The sequence below is a fragment of the Artemia franciscana genome, chromosome 5 (genome assembly GCF_032884065.1).
Source record: "Artemia franciscana chromosome 5, ASM3288406v1, whole genome shotgun sequence".
NCBI lineage: Eukaryota > Metazoa > Arthropoda > Branchiopoda > Anostraca > Artemiidae > Artemia > Artemia franciscana.
This window is the reverse complement of record NC_088867.1, coordinates 3,202,041-3,217,544: the sequence shown is the minus strand read 5'-3', so window position 1 is coordinate 3,217,544 and position 15,504 is coordinate 3,202,041. Positions and strand designations below refer to the sequence as shown.

The 15,504-nt window shown below is 35.1% G+C and overlaps 2 protein-coding genes across 4 annotated transcripts in view; one reads left to right on the top strand and one right to left on the bottom strand.

Annotated features, from left to right (window-relative positions):
* Window positions 1-15,504, top strand: part of LOC136026884 (BOS complex subunit TMEM147-like) — a 344,819-nt gene that overhangs the window by 111,582 nt on the left and 217,733 nt on the right. The window lies entirely within an intron of this gene.
* The window catches only part of LOC136026883 (uncharacterized), a 46,300-nt gene continuing 38,478 nt past the window's right edge, over window positions 7,683-15,504 (bottom strand). For 2 of the 3 annotated variants that reach the window (XM_065703686.1, XM_065703685.1), the window contains exon 7: window positions 7,683-13,848. In XM_065703686.1, the coding sequence (XP_065559758.1) occupies window positions 13,701-13,848 (148 nt within the window). In that variant the 3' untranslated portion in view covers window positions 7,683-13,700. The remainder of the gene's footprint in view (window positions 13,849-15,504) is intronic. The other variant, XM_065703688.1, reaches the window with a different exon arrangement.

Sequence of the window (15,504 nt, the reverse complement as noted above, 5' to 3'; positions counted from 1 at the left end):
ATTGCTTTTACGATTTGCAATCAAATGTCTTAACAAATCCATTAGATTTTAGGGCTTGCTGTGGATTATAAGTCCATTTTTCTCGTCAATTTGTACATGCTCATCTTCAGCGAAATCAGTCCAGAGTAGTAGTATAGTAAATGGGATTTCTGCCCCACCTAACTCATCCGCCTAACCCACCAAAGAAACGATTTATCCAATGTGATTATAAAATCTGGAGCTAAGAATTATAAAGTAGATGTGAATATTATTTGAATGAATAGTACTTTATTAACAAGCAAACTCTCACAGTATAAAAAACTTCCGAACTTGTTGCTTTCTGTCAGCTAGCCTATATTGAATATAAGAAACAGAAGCAAAAAAGTACAGTATATAAACATACCCCACAACAATGAGCTCAACTGTCTTGTCAAATAAAAACTAGACCTACGTTGCCAGGACAACGTGAAGTGTTGCGGCAACCTTTGTCCGACTTCGCCGACTAAAGTGTTGCGAGAGCAACACTTTGGTTTTTTTTCTTTGCTATCGATCAGTAATCACATGATCAAAGGCTATTCCTCAACTTTGAAAAAACAGCAACAAAATAGTATCGAAAGAAGGAACTAAATTGACTTTGCAGCCAGTTGAACTTTATCTTTTTCAATCGTAAACATCGTGACAGATGAAAACTCGGAACAATATCTTATATATATAGTTGGTATTATAAAGCTATCCCGAACTTTTCAGGATTAAAATACCATAGATGACATTCTATTAACTATTACGAAATGTTCTCATTGTTTTACATTCTCGATTGTGCTTGTTTCTTCACTATCGGTTAAATGATTAAGTTGTCAGCCTATCGAAGTTTTTAAAACGGTATGTTCAAACAAGAACGCAATCAGTTATCACATGACCAAAGGCTATTCGTCAGCGTTGAAAAAACAACAACTACAAAGTAATATCGAAAGAAGGGACTAAATTGACTTTGCAGCCAGTTGAACTTTATCCTTTTCAGTCCTAGACATTGTGACGGATGAAAACTTGGAACAATATCCTATATAATCTAGTTGGAATTATAAAGCTATCCGTAACTTTTCAGGATTAAAATACCATAGGTGACACTAATTATTACGAGACTACCTCATTGTTTTACGTTATCATTTGTACCCGTTGCGTTAACACTTAATTCTGTCAGATTTAAATAGATCGAATACAGTCTACACATTTACAGAAGTTTCTAGTCAAAGTGAACAGATTCTTACTTACAAGTCCCTCTGCCGTGATAGACATCAAGTTCACCGGAAACAAATAATTGGATACACCAACTAGAAAAAGTCACAAACCCCTCATCTCTGAAGATGATTGATGAAGTCCCCTACATGCAAGCCCCCTACATGTCTTACCAGTGGAACCAAATTGGCTTAACCCTCAAATACACCGTAAACAAATAATAGGTACACCAACTAGCAAAAGTGGCAAACCCTTCATTACCGAAGATGATTATGAGCATAATTGCCGTTTCTCGCCCAAAGTGAACCGATTCTTACTTATAAGTCCCTCTCCCGTGATAGGCATCACGTCCGCCGGAAACAAATAAATGGGTACACCAACTACAATAGTTGCAAACCCCTAATCGCTGAAGTTGACTGTAGCCTAACAGCAGGTTATTACTTATAAGTGCCCTATATGCCTTACCACTGGAACCAAATCGGTTTTACCATCAACTACACTTGAAACAAATAATAGATACACCAACTAGCAAAAGTTGCTAACCCCTCATTGCCGAAGGTGATTACTACCTAACAGGCGACTGTTGCTTACAAGGCCTCTATATGTCTCACAATTTGTATCCACCTAGATTTCGTTTCAGTGTGTACCTTACCACTGAAGTTGTCAACCCCTTGAAATTTTCAAACGGGTATACCTTATGAAGGAATTTTTGTACCAAAAAATGGATGTCATATACCTTAAATCAGCTCATCAAGAACTATCAATTCCCATCGAAAAAATTCTATCTGTCTTAGTTTAAAAGTTGATTTTTTGCCGTAGGCCAACTTTCTAACGTCACCACTTAAAGGAGCAAAGGATAAGCTCCAATTTCTTTAGCAATAAGAGAACTTTCAAAGTTTATTACTCACATCTGATACCATTTCTCTACCACAATCCCAAGTCCGAAAAACTGAAAGATAAACGCAGCTGAAATCACAAACAGAAATGGGTAGAAATAATAGATGGCAGCACTTTCGGACCCGTGGGAAAATGCCACATTTTTGCTTCTGTAGGTTTTTCTATTTATCACTCAAAGAAGATCCACTCGAAAGCAACTTGCCACTCGAAAGCAGAAACATGGTTTGATGAAACAAAAGCTTGGCTGCACAACTTCAGATATTCCTCTTTGACATAGGCTATATAACTCCACTTCACTTCGCACACCATAGGCTCTGGGTCGTGGACAAGCAAAAACCATCCTTTTTGGCCCCAGGCAAAAGTTCTGTGGAGCTTTCCAAAATGTAATGTCATATTCATCAATCCGGCCTGAGGTCCACACTTTCCGTAAAATCTGCACAGGTTAGACCCTTACCAGTTTCCGGGAATAGGCTGAGATCGGCGGCATAGAAAAAAAAAACAAAAAAAAACGGGACGAAACCAAACTGTTGCTCTCGCAACACAATGAGTACAATGAATAAAAAAGTACATAAGTACACAAACATAAGTACATAAGTAAAAAGTAAGTAACATAAGTAAAATGAATAAAAATGGATATAGGAATAGAATAATGTCAATAGAATGTCAGATAAAAATGAAACATCAAAACTAATACATTAACAATGTAAATGACACATTGACATGATGCATTACAAATTTTATTTATTTATTATTTCAACAAACGCTGGTACAAAGCTATTTCTGTAGCGCTCAGCTCTTGTGTTAATATGATTTAAAACTGGGATTTTTTGTGCTTTTGGTCGAGGTAAACGGGGCTTTGGAAGGCAATAACGGGCTGGGAGTATACTTTGAAAGCGTGGGTTACAACGCAGATTATTTCCGAAATTGGTACAAAGAGTAACCTCTTGCCAAGGTAGGGAGGTGGAATTCCTCGAGAAGGAAAATGTAAGGCACTTTGCCCTGACCATAAATAAGTCTCAGGGCTCTCTTCTGGATAATTTATAGTCTATCGGACTGATCCAAGGTAAGCCCGAAATACCACACCGGTCAAGCATACTCAAGCTGTGAACTGATAAAAGATGAAAGGCGAAGGATGTGTGCTTCTGGACAAGAAAATCTAGAAAATAGCTTAAGGAGAGACAGAGATGTACTAGCCTGTCTAACAATAGAGCAAATGTGGGTATCCCATTTCAAATCGCTAGTCAGTGTGACCCCTAAGAGTTTAGTTTTTGTTACAATTACGTTATTAGGCATCGGGGTTACAGATGATAGCTTTGATTTACAAAACTAAGTGTCATAATATGAGATTTATGGGATTTCGCTTTCATTTTTGACTGGGCTGCTTTACTTACAACGTCTTCGAGAATTTCCATTGCACTGCTCTTAAGATTTATTCTGCACTTTTTGAGCAATGACATGTCATCCACAAACTTTCATCGATTGGCTGATTCATTAGCAAGGTTGTTAATTATTACCAAAAAAATTAAAGGACCTAAAAGCGTACCCTGCGGAACTCCGCAAGAAATAGGGAGTGAATCAGAAGAAACATTTTTATACTTAACAACTTGACCCCTACTTGACAGAAAAGATGCAATAATATTGACTAGAAAATGGAGGACATTAAATTCATTGAGCAGTTTTTCAACTAACACATTATGACTAACTAGATCAAAAGCCTTTTGGAGGTCAATTAAAATGAGGTTGAGCCAGGTATCTGGCTCGTCAAGTAATTTAGATATAGTATTGAGGAGACAGACCTCGTAATGTTTTGTTGATAAACCTTTCATGTTTCCGAATTGGTGTCCATCAATAAGCACAAGGAATGTGTTTTTAAGCCAACCTGCTGTAAAATTCTCATACAGTTTAGAGAATACTGGTGTTAAGGTAATTGGTCGAACTCCATTAAAATCTAATTTAACACCTTTCTTCTGTATGGGTTTAATGTATCCTTTTTCCAGCACTTAGGGAATGAACCACTTCCAGTTATTGTATTAAAAATATTTGATAAAGGTTTTAATAACTTATCAGGAAATGCGTATATTAAATCAATTGGAATGTCAAGGGGGCATTTTGAAGTTCTCTTTATTTTGCGTATTTTCGCCTTAACATCAACAGGTTGTACTACAGGGAGATCCTGGTCTGGTGCTGGGGGGTGGTGGAATATGACGTGAGAGAGCTGGAAGGGTTTGCACAATAGCAGAAGGTATTTATTTAATGATTTAGCTGTAGTTTCAGGGGGTACATCAAGATTAAAGTCAACATTTTTGACTGTTTTACCACTAATTTTATTGACTGTATTATACCACTGCTTCGGCCGTGCTTTAAAGAATTCACTCACTTTATTACTTTAATACTGGGGCGAAGCTTTCCGAATCTGCTTCTTTATAAATTTTCTTAGTAGGTTAGCTTCTTCAGTTTTTCTTTGGCGGAACAGTCTTAATTTTTGACGGATTAAACTTTTTATTGCATCATTTATATACGGCTTATCATTAAAACATTTTTTGTTTTTGACCTCTGGAAAATGAATTCAATAATTATTGATAAGATTTTCTTGAAAAAGTTCGGCTTTCTTATTCGAATCGTTGGCGGCATATACATATTCCTATTGCTATTCTGAAAGCCATGTACCAAAACTGAGTAGACCACTATCAGTAATTGATTGATACTTAAAAACATCGAATTTATGCTTGCGGATATGATTTTGAATCGGATTTAGCAAAAGCGTAAGATGGTAAACTGCCACCAAGTGGGGGGGAGAAAATTGGGTCTTTGATAGAATTCATACAAGTTTGTACAAATAATGTCAAGGGAAGTACCACCTTTTGTGGTTGGCATATTAACAATTTGTTTTAAATTAGCTTCTCGACAAAGCTGAATTGTAGTTAGTTCATTTCCATCACCAGTAAGTAGGATCCCAGCGTTTGGATGCTTAGACAGGAGGTAATCAAGTGATGCATGGAGTTTTTCCAAGAAATTTCTACACTGCTCCGATTTTTGGCCGGATGAATAATAAAAACAACCAACAATAATATTGATTAATGGGCGTTGGAGAACTTTCGGTTTAACTTTAATCCAGATTATTTCATCATACTTATTTATTCCTTGAACATAGACTTCCTTTGGCGACTAATTATCACGACAAAAAATCATTACCCCTCCACCATTTTTAACCAATGCAATGATCATGTGGGCGGAGTATAATAAACTCGTTAAAATGAGCCATCTTCAGAGTATCCTGGTTTTGGGACTGAACCTCGGTTATACAAATTAAATCTGATGGTAGCTTATTCGCCATAATTTCAAGTTCAATGTTTTTCAAAATTAAGGCTTTCTGCATTACTTAGTAACAACCTAGAGAAATGGTAACGTAGTTTATTATTCTTATGTTTACTATAATGAGTGCTAGAAACACCCTTTTTATCTGGCAAACGATTTCAAAAAGAAGTATGAGGGTGAGGAGGTCTATAAACACTTTCTGGGGGTGGCTGGGTTTTATCACATTTTGCAGGGATGGAGGTGTTATGGGTAGGCTTGCCTAGTAGTGGGGTGACTATTAAACTGGTTTTTAAGTGGGAGGAGAGAAGTTTCAGTTTTAATAGTTGGGGGTGAATTGAGAGAGCCCTAGGGTAAAACTTTCCTGGCGTTCAAACGATTCTGCAAGATCAATTTCTACTAATAGAAAAAACCTCTTACTAAGTGGGATGGCTGCTGTGAGTCGGTGTTGATCAGTAGGAGTGCTGTCTGGTGCTGTAAACGAGACTGAGGCAGGGGAAGTGGGTTGGGTAGGCACGGAAGGGGGAACGAAAATGCGTGCGAGTGAATTTGGGTGGGTATGTAAAACTCCGGCCTTTGGTACGAGGGAGATGTCGGACACGTCCGGGGGAGCTCCAGAGGAACGGAGTTGTAATAATCTTGGTACAGTGGGCTGTGATCTGAAATCATAGTCGGAAAGAGTGGGGCCTCCCTCCAAAATCCATCCCCGTTTCGTCAAATTCTTAGAACTACCATCGTACTCATGCGAAGGTATAGCTTGTGGCTTAGAGAATAACCTACTAAAAGACTTTGGGATAAAAACATGATACTTGTCACAATTGAAACAGCGACCAGACATAAAAATAGAACAAATAGAAACATGGTCAATCGAGCACGAACTGCAAGAACCCGTTAGAAAATATTTACAAATATGGAGCCGATTACATCTTCTTCCGTGGTTACATTTTGTGCGTAAAAAATCTTTGCAAACTGTTTTTTTTTTTATTACACGCTGATCACCATTTTTTTCAGCTAATTCTTTCGTTTCCTTCACTTTCATATGCCACAAGTTTCTCATAAGCAATTTCTATATATGAATAGGATTTAGTAGTAACCTTATTAGTCTTTAAACAAAAGTGTTATTATCCTCTTTCAAATTCAGCATACAACCTGAAGCCGATAAATTATTTCTGTATTCGGGAGGATTTATACGTTCATGAATAATTGATTTCTTTTCAAACATTATTAACTTGACCGTTCCGGTCAATATCATTGCTATTCACCTGATTTGTCCCTGGTTCAAACGTCCTTGACCTGTCAAATGAATTTACAAAGGGTAATATAGCATTTTCTGAATTTTTATTTTCACTTGATTGACTTCATTGTTCTTTGTTATATCAATGTTTTGAGTTGCAGATAGGGCTTCATTAATAACGCTCGAAATGTAGCTTAATGACTCTTCTAGTCTGTTTTTTAATGGTTTAAGAATATCAAGATTTGTCAAGCAAGCAAATCTTTAACACAGGGATTTGGATGCGTTAAATTTTCTCTGGTAACATATGAGTAAGGTTTGGTCTGAACTGATACCTCACGTGAGCAGGTGCGTAATTTTCCAATGGTGGTGTTCAGAATATAGGGTGGGTCGAAGGAATAAAAGGCCTGGCCCTCAGTCTGACCTAGAACATCATGAGGAGGGGACGTCACTTCATGTTGTAAACAGGGAGAGGCTGGAGTCCACTTCTGCGAAGAGGGGAACACCGGTGATTTAAGCTCTTTAAGCTATTAAGCATCCTAGCTCTTGAATTTGGAGAACGAGGGGTGCGAGGAGAAGATACAACAGGTGAATTTAAAGAATTTACCTGATTAATTGGCATTTTCTTAGAGGAGCAGTCAGGACAACACCGGCTCTCACTCAAATTAGCTGTATCATTTCTGGCATATTTTTCCGCTTCTGCATGAAACGAGCAATTGCACCCTCCACATTTCAGAGAGTTTGAAAATACTCTAAGCCTACATTCGGGACAAACTAGTATTTGTCTTACCATTGTTTTTTAAGAGGTTAATGGTCCAGCTGAAAAGCTTGGCCCAACAGTTGACAACACTAGATCCTCACACGCTGGATGCTAGATGAAGACTAAAGATGTAATGCATTTATCATGGATTTTACCAGTATTACATCCCAGTTTACCCACAGTGACTCGATTAGAAGCAGGACTACGAAATAAGGCGGAACAATTAAAAACTGGATTAGGAAAGGGCATCTCATTTGAATTTAGATGAGAAGCGTTTAATATCTATAAAAGTGATAATAAAAATGATAAAGAATTAACATGGAAAGTAGTCAGTGAGCACTATAATACAACAAAAAATGGCTGTTGTGTGACAGAAATCTGGAAAAGATAACAGTTATACGCAAAACGATACGGTATTTGACCATATGAACACTGATAGAATTGAAGTGAGAGTAAATGGAAATAAATATCCACAAAAAGATTTGAAATGTGATTTGAGTAACGCTAGCGAAGATTATTCCAACGCTTATCAACGATTTTTACTGTTAGGATATAACCATGAAAATATTGATAGTGGAACAATTGTAATTTAAAATGAGTTTAAAACAGTATATCCTTTATTTTGTTTTGATGTTTCAAAGCATATATCGAATATTTTTCGAGGTGGATCAACTGCTAATATAAAAACTAAATTTTTATTAGATCAAGTACCTGCTAATCCATATAATATATACTGTGTTGTATTTTCAGAAAGAAAAGCGATCATGGAGGTTATTAAATGGTAAATTATATGTTAATGTATAAACTGTTTTCGATTTGGAAAACTGTTTAATTGAACTAGAAACTAATAAATGGAGAAGCTTTATAACGAGACGACAATAGAAAATAAATATAGTATAATTATTAGGAAAGAAGACTTAGATGTTGGGATGGAATACATGATTACAGGAATCAAATGGGTTGCGGCTAAACATGGAAAGGCAATAACTAACATTATTGATTTTAAAGGAAAAATGGTTGATCTATTTGCACCTAAGCGTGTTGATTCTAAAGCAGATGATCTTGAAAAGAAATTTAAAAAAATTAGATAAAAGTATGGTTATAGAGGTTATTGAAAGAAAAAAAAAGATAGTATAATTTATTTAGGTATTAATGTTGAACTGTCCACTAAATATTGAATCCTAATAAATTATTACATTTTATCAGTAGTATAGAAAGAATAGAATATAATTAAACTATTTTTGAAATTATATCTAAAGTCCTTAGTTCATAACACCTGTTTTAATCTTAAAGGTTAGGATGTGAAATTGTAAGAATGTCGGAATTTTAATTTAAAATGGTTTGAATTCAATTGAAAAGGGGGTACATTGATTGGATGATCTGGGTAGGGTCTAGAACCCATGTTTATATTGTGGAATTGTATATTAATGAGACCAAATTTGGTTTGCAATGACCTGTTTTCATGTTGAATGTAGAGACAGAAAATGTACAAAATGCACAATATTTGATGTTAGAATGATGTAAAATGGACTAAAAATGATGTAAATTAAATGGATGAGTTACGCGGGACAAATACCCTATTTACTATAGTACTAAGAGTCTTTTACTTTGCTCACCATATAAATGAGGCATTAGATCCACAACAATTGATGAAACTTTAGGCTGTGTTATGCTAATGATGTATCTCTTTTAGTATGCTCATGTAAGTAGGTCAATGCTCTTGTTTCGGATAGTAACCGGTTATGCTAATGATGTACGTCTGAGAGTGCCTATGGCCATACTACTGCTATACCAGGGGAATTGTCCCGGGTATATTTTAAGTGAGGCTCGAATTGTTTGGGGCATTTTCCAAGGTGGTCTTCTATAGGAAAAATTCTCTATGGATGATTGTTCTCCATTGAAAAACGATTGTTGAAGCACAATGGCCGTTCTATTAAAATAAGAAGCTTTTTTAAAGTACTACAAAACTTTAGCGTGAAGAGCGAGGGGCTGAGGAGTGGACTCCCTTCCCCCTCATATACGCAATAATTTCTGTTCGTTTTTAATTTCAATTTTGTTCATCGCTTTCAGTTGAAAACACTTTTTTCTATTTTGTTTCTTGCTTAAAGCAAGAAGAAATATACTATTGATAAATAGATTAAATCTAAAACTAACAGAAATTTAAATATACAATAACATAAAATCTGAAGATAACATTTCTACGGTATATGAACAAAATAATCCTAAAGCCAACATAAATTAACATGGGTAATCCAGTCAAACGAAGAGAGAGTTGCACAACCAGGAGTAGCACTTAAGTTTCTTTTTGATTTAATTCATGTATTGACAGTAATGTCGGCTCGATTAAGCTTGAGTTTATAGGACTTTATTTCCATGGCTCTTAAGCCAAGCTTTGCCGCTTAGACACATAGGCAAAGAGAGAGAGAGAGAGAGAGAGAGAGAGAGAGAGAGAGAGAGAGAGAGAGAGAGAGAGAGAGAGAGAGACAAAACCATGTGGAAGCACAGAGATTTAAACGCACAAAGACAGACACGGGGACAAGCAAACTCCCGCTCAGACACAAAGACACAGGGAGAGAAAGAGACAAAACACATACAAAACCCAAAGAGCCTGGCCCATAAAAATACACACGTTTTAACATGGCCCTTCATATTTCTTTAAAAACAAATCGTAAGAGTTTTTCAATTAATCTCACTAACACCCCCGATCAAAATATATATATCATAGGTAGCGCAATAGCGCTGCCTAAGTAAAGCGCGAAGTTAGCATAATGTATTTTTTTCACCAAGCTACTTTTTTTACTCAATTTCGCAAGTGGAGATATTCTGGGGCAATTGTTAGGGGAAAATTTTTAGCGTGTTTGGTTTCCCAGGAAATAATTTCCATATAAGGGGGCATTTCCGGAGTGACCGGAAAACCAATTAGACGGAAAAACAAAAAAAAAGTGATCGGAAAAAAAATCAAAGTATTTTTCAAATGAAAGTATGCTAGGTAAAAAATTTTCAGGCTAAATCTTTTGCAGCAAATTTTACGGGGAGGGGGCTTTAGTGAAGATGGAATGGTCCAGGGAGAATTTTACGGGTGATCAGTCTTATGGGAGGAATTTTCCACGGAGGAGTTTCCCTTGTAATAAGAGGACTTTTCATGGAGGATGAGCCAGATTTACCGGCATTCTTTCAAAAATGATTAAAAATCAAACAGAAAAAACTTTTTTTCAATTGGAAGTGAAGAGCAGGATAAAAACTCATGCCGAACAAAAATGATTCCGTACATGAAGGAGCTGCCCCTCCTCAATACCTTGCTCTTTACGCTAAAGTTTGATTGTCTGTCCTAGTATTGTAGGAACGACTCCTGAAACACAAGGACCGTTAAACAAGAACAGGAAGTTTTTTAAAAGTGCTAAGAACGTTAGCGTGAAGAGCAAAGTATTGAGAAGGGGGTATATCCTTCATATAAGGAATATAGGTTCGTTTTGAATGTTAACATTGCTCTTTACTTTCAATTGAGAATCTTTCGTTTTTACTTAATGGTATAAATATCTGTAAAGTGGAACGGAGTAAATTTTCAATGGATCAGATATATCCATCATAAAATTGGAAATCCTCATTCCCCTTCTCCCATCTGTGTTAAGTGGAATCTAAAAATTTCAAATCCAACGTAACTTCGACCCAAAAATAATGCAGATACGGGATTTTAATAAGCTGAATGTACGTATTTCATCGGATTTAATTTCACGGTCTTTTCCTAAGTCATAGTTTAACGCCTTGCAGCCCTTCCCTCTCCCCGTCAACGCTCCGTGAAAGATTCAATTTGATACCCTAAGCCGTTCCCAAGATGTAGTAGATACATTATTTTGATAACTTAACAATGCATAGTGTCTCTTGATTGGCCTCGACATAAACTGTGCACGGAATAAAAGTCCAAAGGGGGCTTCTAGTTCAAAAGCTTTCGGTTGATCAGCGATAAAATTGCTTAGCCTCTTCTCCTCCCTCCAACTCAAAATTTGGATGTCCTCTGTGCCATTGTCTTCCTGTTTTCGAACAGGGTTTGAAAATTTAAACCGTATTCCCTAGACCTTTCATAATATATTTTAGAAATGCTGTTTTGATGACCTGAAAGGTTTAACTTCACTCCCCGAGCTGTTCCCGATATTTTACACGTAATGAGTTATGAAACCCCGGAAGCACATAGCATTTTCTGACTTAAATATACACCTCCATCAACTATAGGAGGTTAAAGTTGAAGGATAGTTTTTGTTTATCAAAGACATAAGGGGTCTAGCCCCATCCCTTCCCTCCAATGCAAAATTGTAGATCCTCTAGTTCCAACCCTCTCTCCCTTCTTTCCCCAAAAGTGTTTGTAAGTTCCAACTTCAAACCCCAAGCTCTCAACAAGATATAAAAGATTTGCAATTTTTATAACCTGGAAAAACACAGTGTATTTTCATATACCTCTGCGCCCTCCACTAGGTCAAAATCGGGTTGCACGACAACCAGGAGTATTTCTTGAATTAGCTCAACAGAAGTTTCCATAAAATAACTTTAATCGTTCCTAATGCATTATAAATGCATCATTTTGACTACCTGGATTCACATAGTGTTTCGAATTAGTTCAACATCCCCGTCAACAATTCCTAAAAATTTGAACTTTATACCCTTACCCATTTCTGAGTTATGCGCAACCCTACATTTTTCAACGTGGCACAAAAGTGCTGTCTAAGTAAAAAGCGGTGTGGCTTCAATGCGTCATTTCTTTTTACCAAGCCACTTCGTATGGAAAGAATGATTATAGAAACTAATAAAAAAAGGCTCATTAGACTTGAAGTTTTAAGTTATAGTGGTCGTTTTATAAGCTGAATGTGATTGGAGGGTAACAAACCCCCCTTCCAGACTGTTTGCTGCTAACCGTATCCCTCACACCCTGTGAATCCATTTGCGATTTCTTAAGCTAACAGTATTTAGTTGAAACTTTCAGGGAATATTGAACAGGAAAATTATCTGAATTAAACGATGCTGCGTGCATCCAGGTTGTCAAAAGGGTGAGCCTGCAGTATCTAGAAGCGGTTAAGGATATCAAGCGGAAACTGCAGGGGAACGTTGGACAAAATCGAGAGATACTATAATCATCTAGGTTGTGAAAAGGGAATGTCTGTAATATCTTGGGAACGGCTATGGTTAAGCTCAAGAGGGATGATGAATTGAGCCTAAAGAGGCTAATAGCAGCAAGGCTATCAAAATAGCCTATATACAAAATATCACAAACGGCTAAAGGTTGAGTTGAATCTACAATATCACTGAAACTACCAGAGGTTTTAAATTAAGGGTAATACGCTGCTTTGACAATTCTTTGTCCAAGAAACACGGGTTCGATCCCTGGTGTTGACAGTTTTTTGGTTTGGGATGGGGGTCAGCAGCATGACTCTGTAGGATCAGCCAGAGTTGACCCAGCTCTAAATGGGTATCTGGAGAAATCTGGGGAAGGTAACCAGGAAGGGTGTGTAAAAGCACAGAATGGCTGGCCCGCAACCCGCCATTGTAATTCCTGGCTGAAGGTCTACGAGACGGACATCAGCACCGCAGGTTTGGACCTAAGGGTCTAGTGCCGTCATAGTAGTGCCGTAAAAGCAAAAACTTTGCTTTTTATTATGTGGATACCTTTGGTGCACGTTCATGTGGATGCAGAAATAGGTATATCAAAAGATACTATGTGCATCTAGGTTTTAAAAAGGACGTGTTTGCAATATTTCAGAATGTTAACAGCCAGGCTATCAAAAGAGCGTATCTGCAATATCTTAGGAACGACTAAGGGTATTTAGTTGAAACTTTCGAAGCATATCGAAAGGGGGTGTAGCTAGGTCTCAAGCCATTTTAGACTCCTTTTTTTGGAAGAATTTCCCATGGCTCCTTTTTTAAACACTTTAATATTCCTCTTCTAATTTTGAAATCTTGCGAAGCTGAATCTGGCTAAGGGTTATTATTTTCGAGAGTTTGCCCCAGTTTCAAATAGACATAGAACTGTCTCATACTAAAAGTTGTATATTAACAAAATAAAGAAAATAATCCAAAAAAGTTTCGTAAAATCACATTTAAAATTTCCGTGACATTTTATCAACACTTATGTTAATTAGACGGATTTTCTAGTTGATCTCATCCTTAAACGATGCTTCTGAAGTGTTTGACACTATTGTTTATGCGGCTCAACAAATAATCTTCAAGAAGCAGCGGCTTTTCCACAAAAATAGAAAAAAAGTCGATTAATACTTTGTAATTAAATTTCAACCACCGTTGGAATCACTTGCAACTACAGTGCTTTATTGCAAGGACGCTTTTAGTGTTACCATGTTTATCCATATAATAGTGAGTTTTGAAAGTGGTCGGGTAGCACATAGTAGATCGATGAGTCAGAGACGATAAACATCTCTTCGGATTTTCAGGATCCCTGGAAATGAACATTTAACCGATTAACACAAAGAGTGGAGGTGGTAAATACTACTAGTAAGGTCCAAAATTCCAGGTGGAGATGGAGATTGTTGAGGCCTCAGATACTATATATATATATATATATATATATATATATATATATATATATATATATATATATATATATATATATATATATATGTATATCTTCTATATATATAAAAATAAGTTGTCTGTGTGTGGATCTGTGGATCAGGTGACGTCATGTTTGTCCACATATGACGTCTGAATTATTTCACACTAATACAAAAGAAGAAAAAAACTAAAAAAGGTAAAAACTACAAAAAAAACTAAAAACTAATAAAAAAACTAAAAAAGCTAAAAAACTAAAAAAACTAAAAAAAAACTAAAAAAAAGGTAAAAAACTAAAAAAAACTAAAAACTAAAAAAGAAAAAAACTAAAAAAAAGGAAAAAACTGAAAAAAACTAAAAGAAAAAACTGAAAAATAAAAGAGAAAAAGAAAACTAAAAAAACATGAATAAATATATATAAAAATAAGTTGTTTGTGGGTTATGTCTGTCTGTCTGTCTGTCGAGTGACGTCGTGTTTGTCCGCATATGACGTCTGAATTATTTCACACTAATACAAAAGAAGAAAAAAACTAAAAAAGGTAAAAACTACAAAAAAAACTAAAAAGAAAAAAAAACTAAAAAAGCTAAAAAACTAAAAAAAACTAAAAAAAAGGTAAAAATCTAATAACTAAAAAAAAAACTGAAAAAAATAAAAAAAGGCAAAAACTACAAAAAAATAAAAACTAATAAAAAAACTAAAAAAGCTAAAACACTAAAAAAACTAAAAAAAAACTAAAAAAAAAGGTAAAAAACTAAAAAAAACTAAAAACTAAAAAAGAAAAAAACTAAAAAAAAGGAAAAAACTGAAAAATAAAAGAGAAAAAGAAAACTAAAAAAACATGAATAAATATATATAAAAATAAGTTGTTTGTGGGTTATGTCTGTCTGTCTGTCTGTCGAGTGACGTCGTGTTTGTCCGCATATGACGTCTGAATTATTTCACACTAATACAAAAGAAGAAAAAAAACTAAAAAAGGTAAAAACTACAAAAAAAACTAAAAAGAAAAAAAAACTAAAAAAGCTAAAAAACTAAAAAAAAACTAAAAAAGGTAAAAAACTAAAAACTAAAAAAAACTGAAAAAACTAAAAAAAGGCAAAAACTAAAAAAAAAACTAAAAACTAATAAAAAAACTAAAAAAGCTAAAAAACTAAAAAAACTTAAAAAACTAAAAAAACTAAAAAACAAAAAAAACTAAAAACTAAAAAAGAAAAAACTAAAAAAAAGGAAAAAACTGAAAAATAAGAGAAAAAGAAAACTAAAAAAATATTAATAAATATAAAAAATATAAATATAAATATAATATAAATTAGCAATCAACAAAGCACCGAGACACAAATGACGACCGGGACACAGGGAGTATAAATGACGACCAGGACATAAGTAAAAAAAAAAACTAAAAAAACTAAAAAAATGATAAAAACTACAAAAAAACTAAAAACTAATAAAAAAACTAAAAAATCTAAAAATCTAAATAAACTAAAAAAGAAAAAAAAGAAAAAAGGAAAAAAATAAAGGAGAAAAACAAAACTAAAAAACGAATGT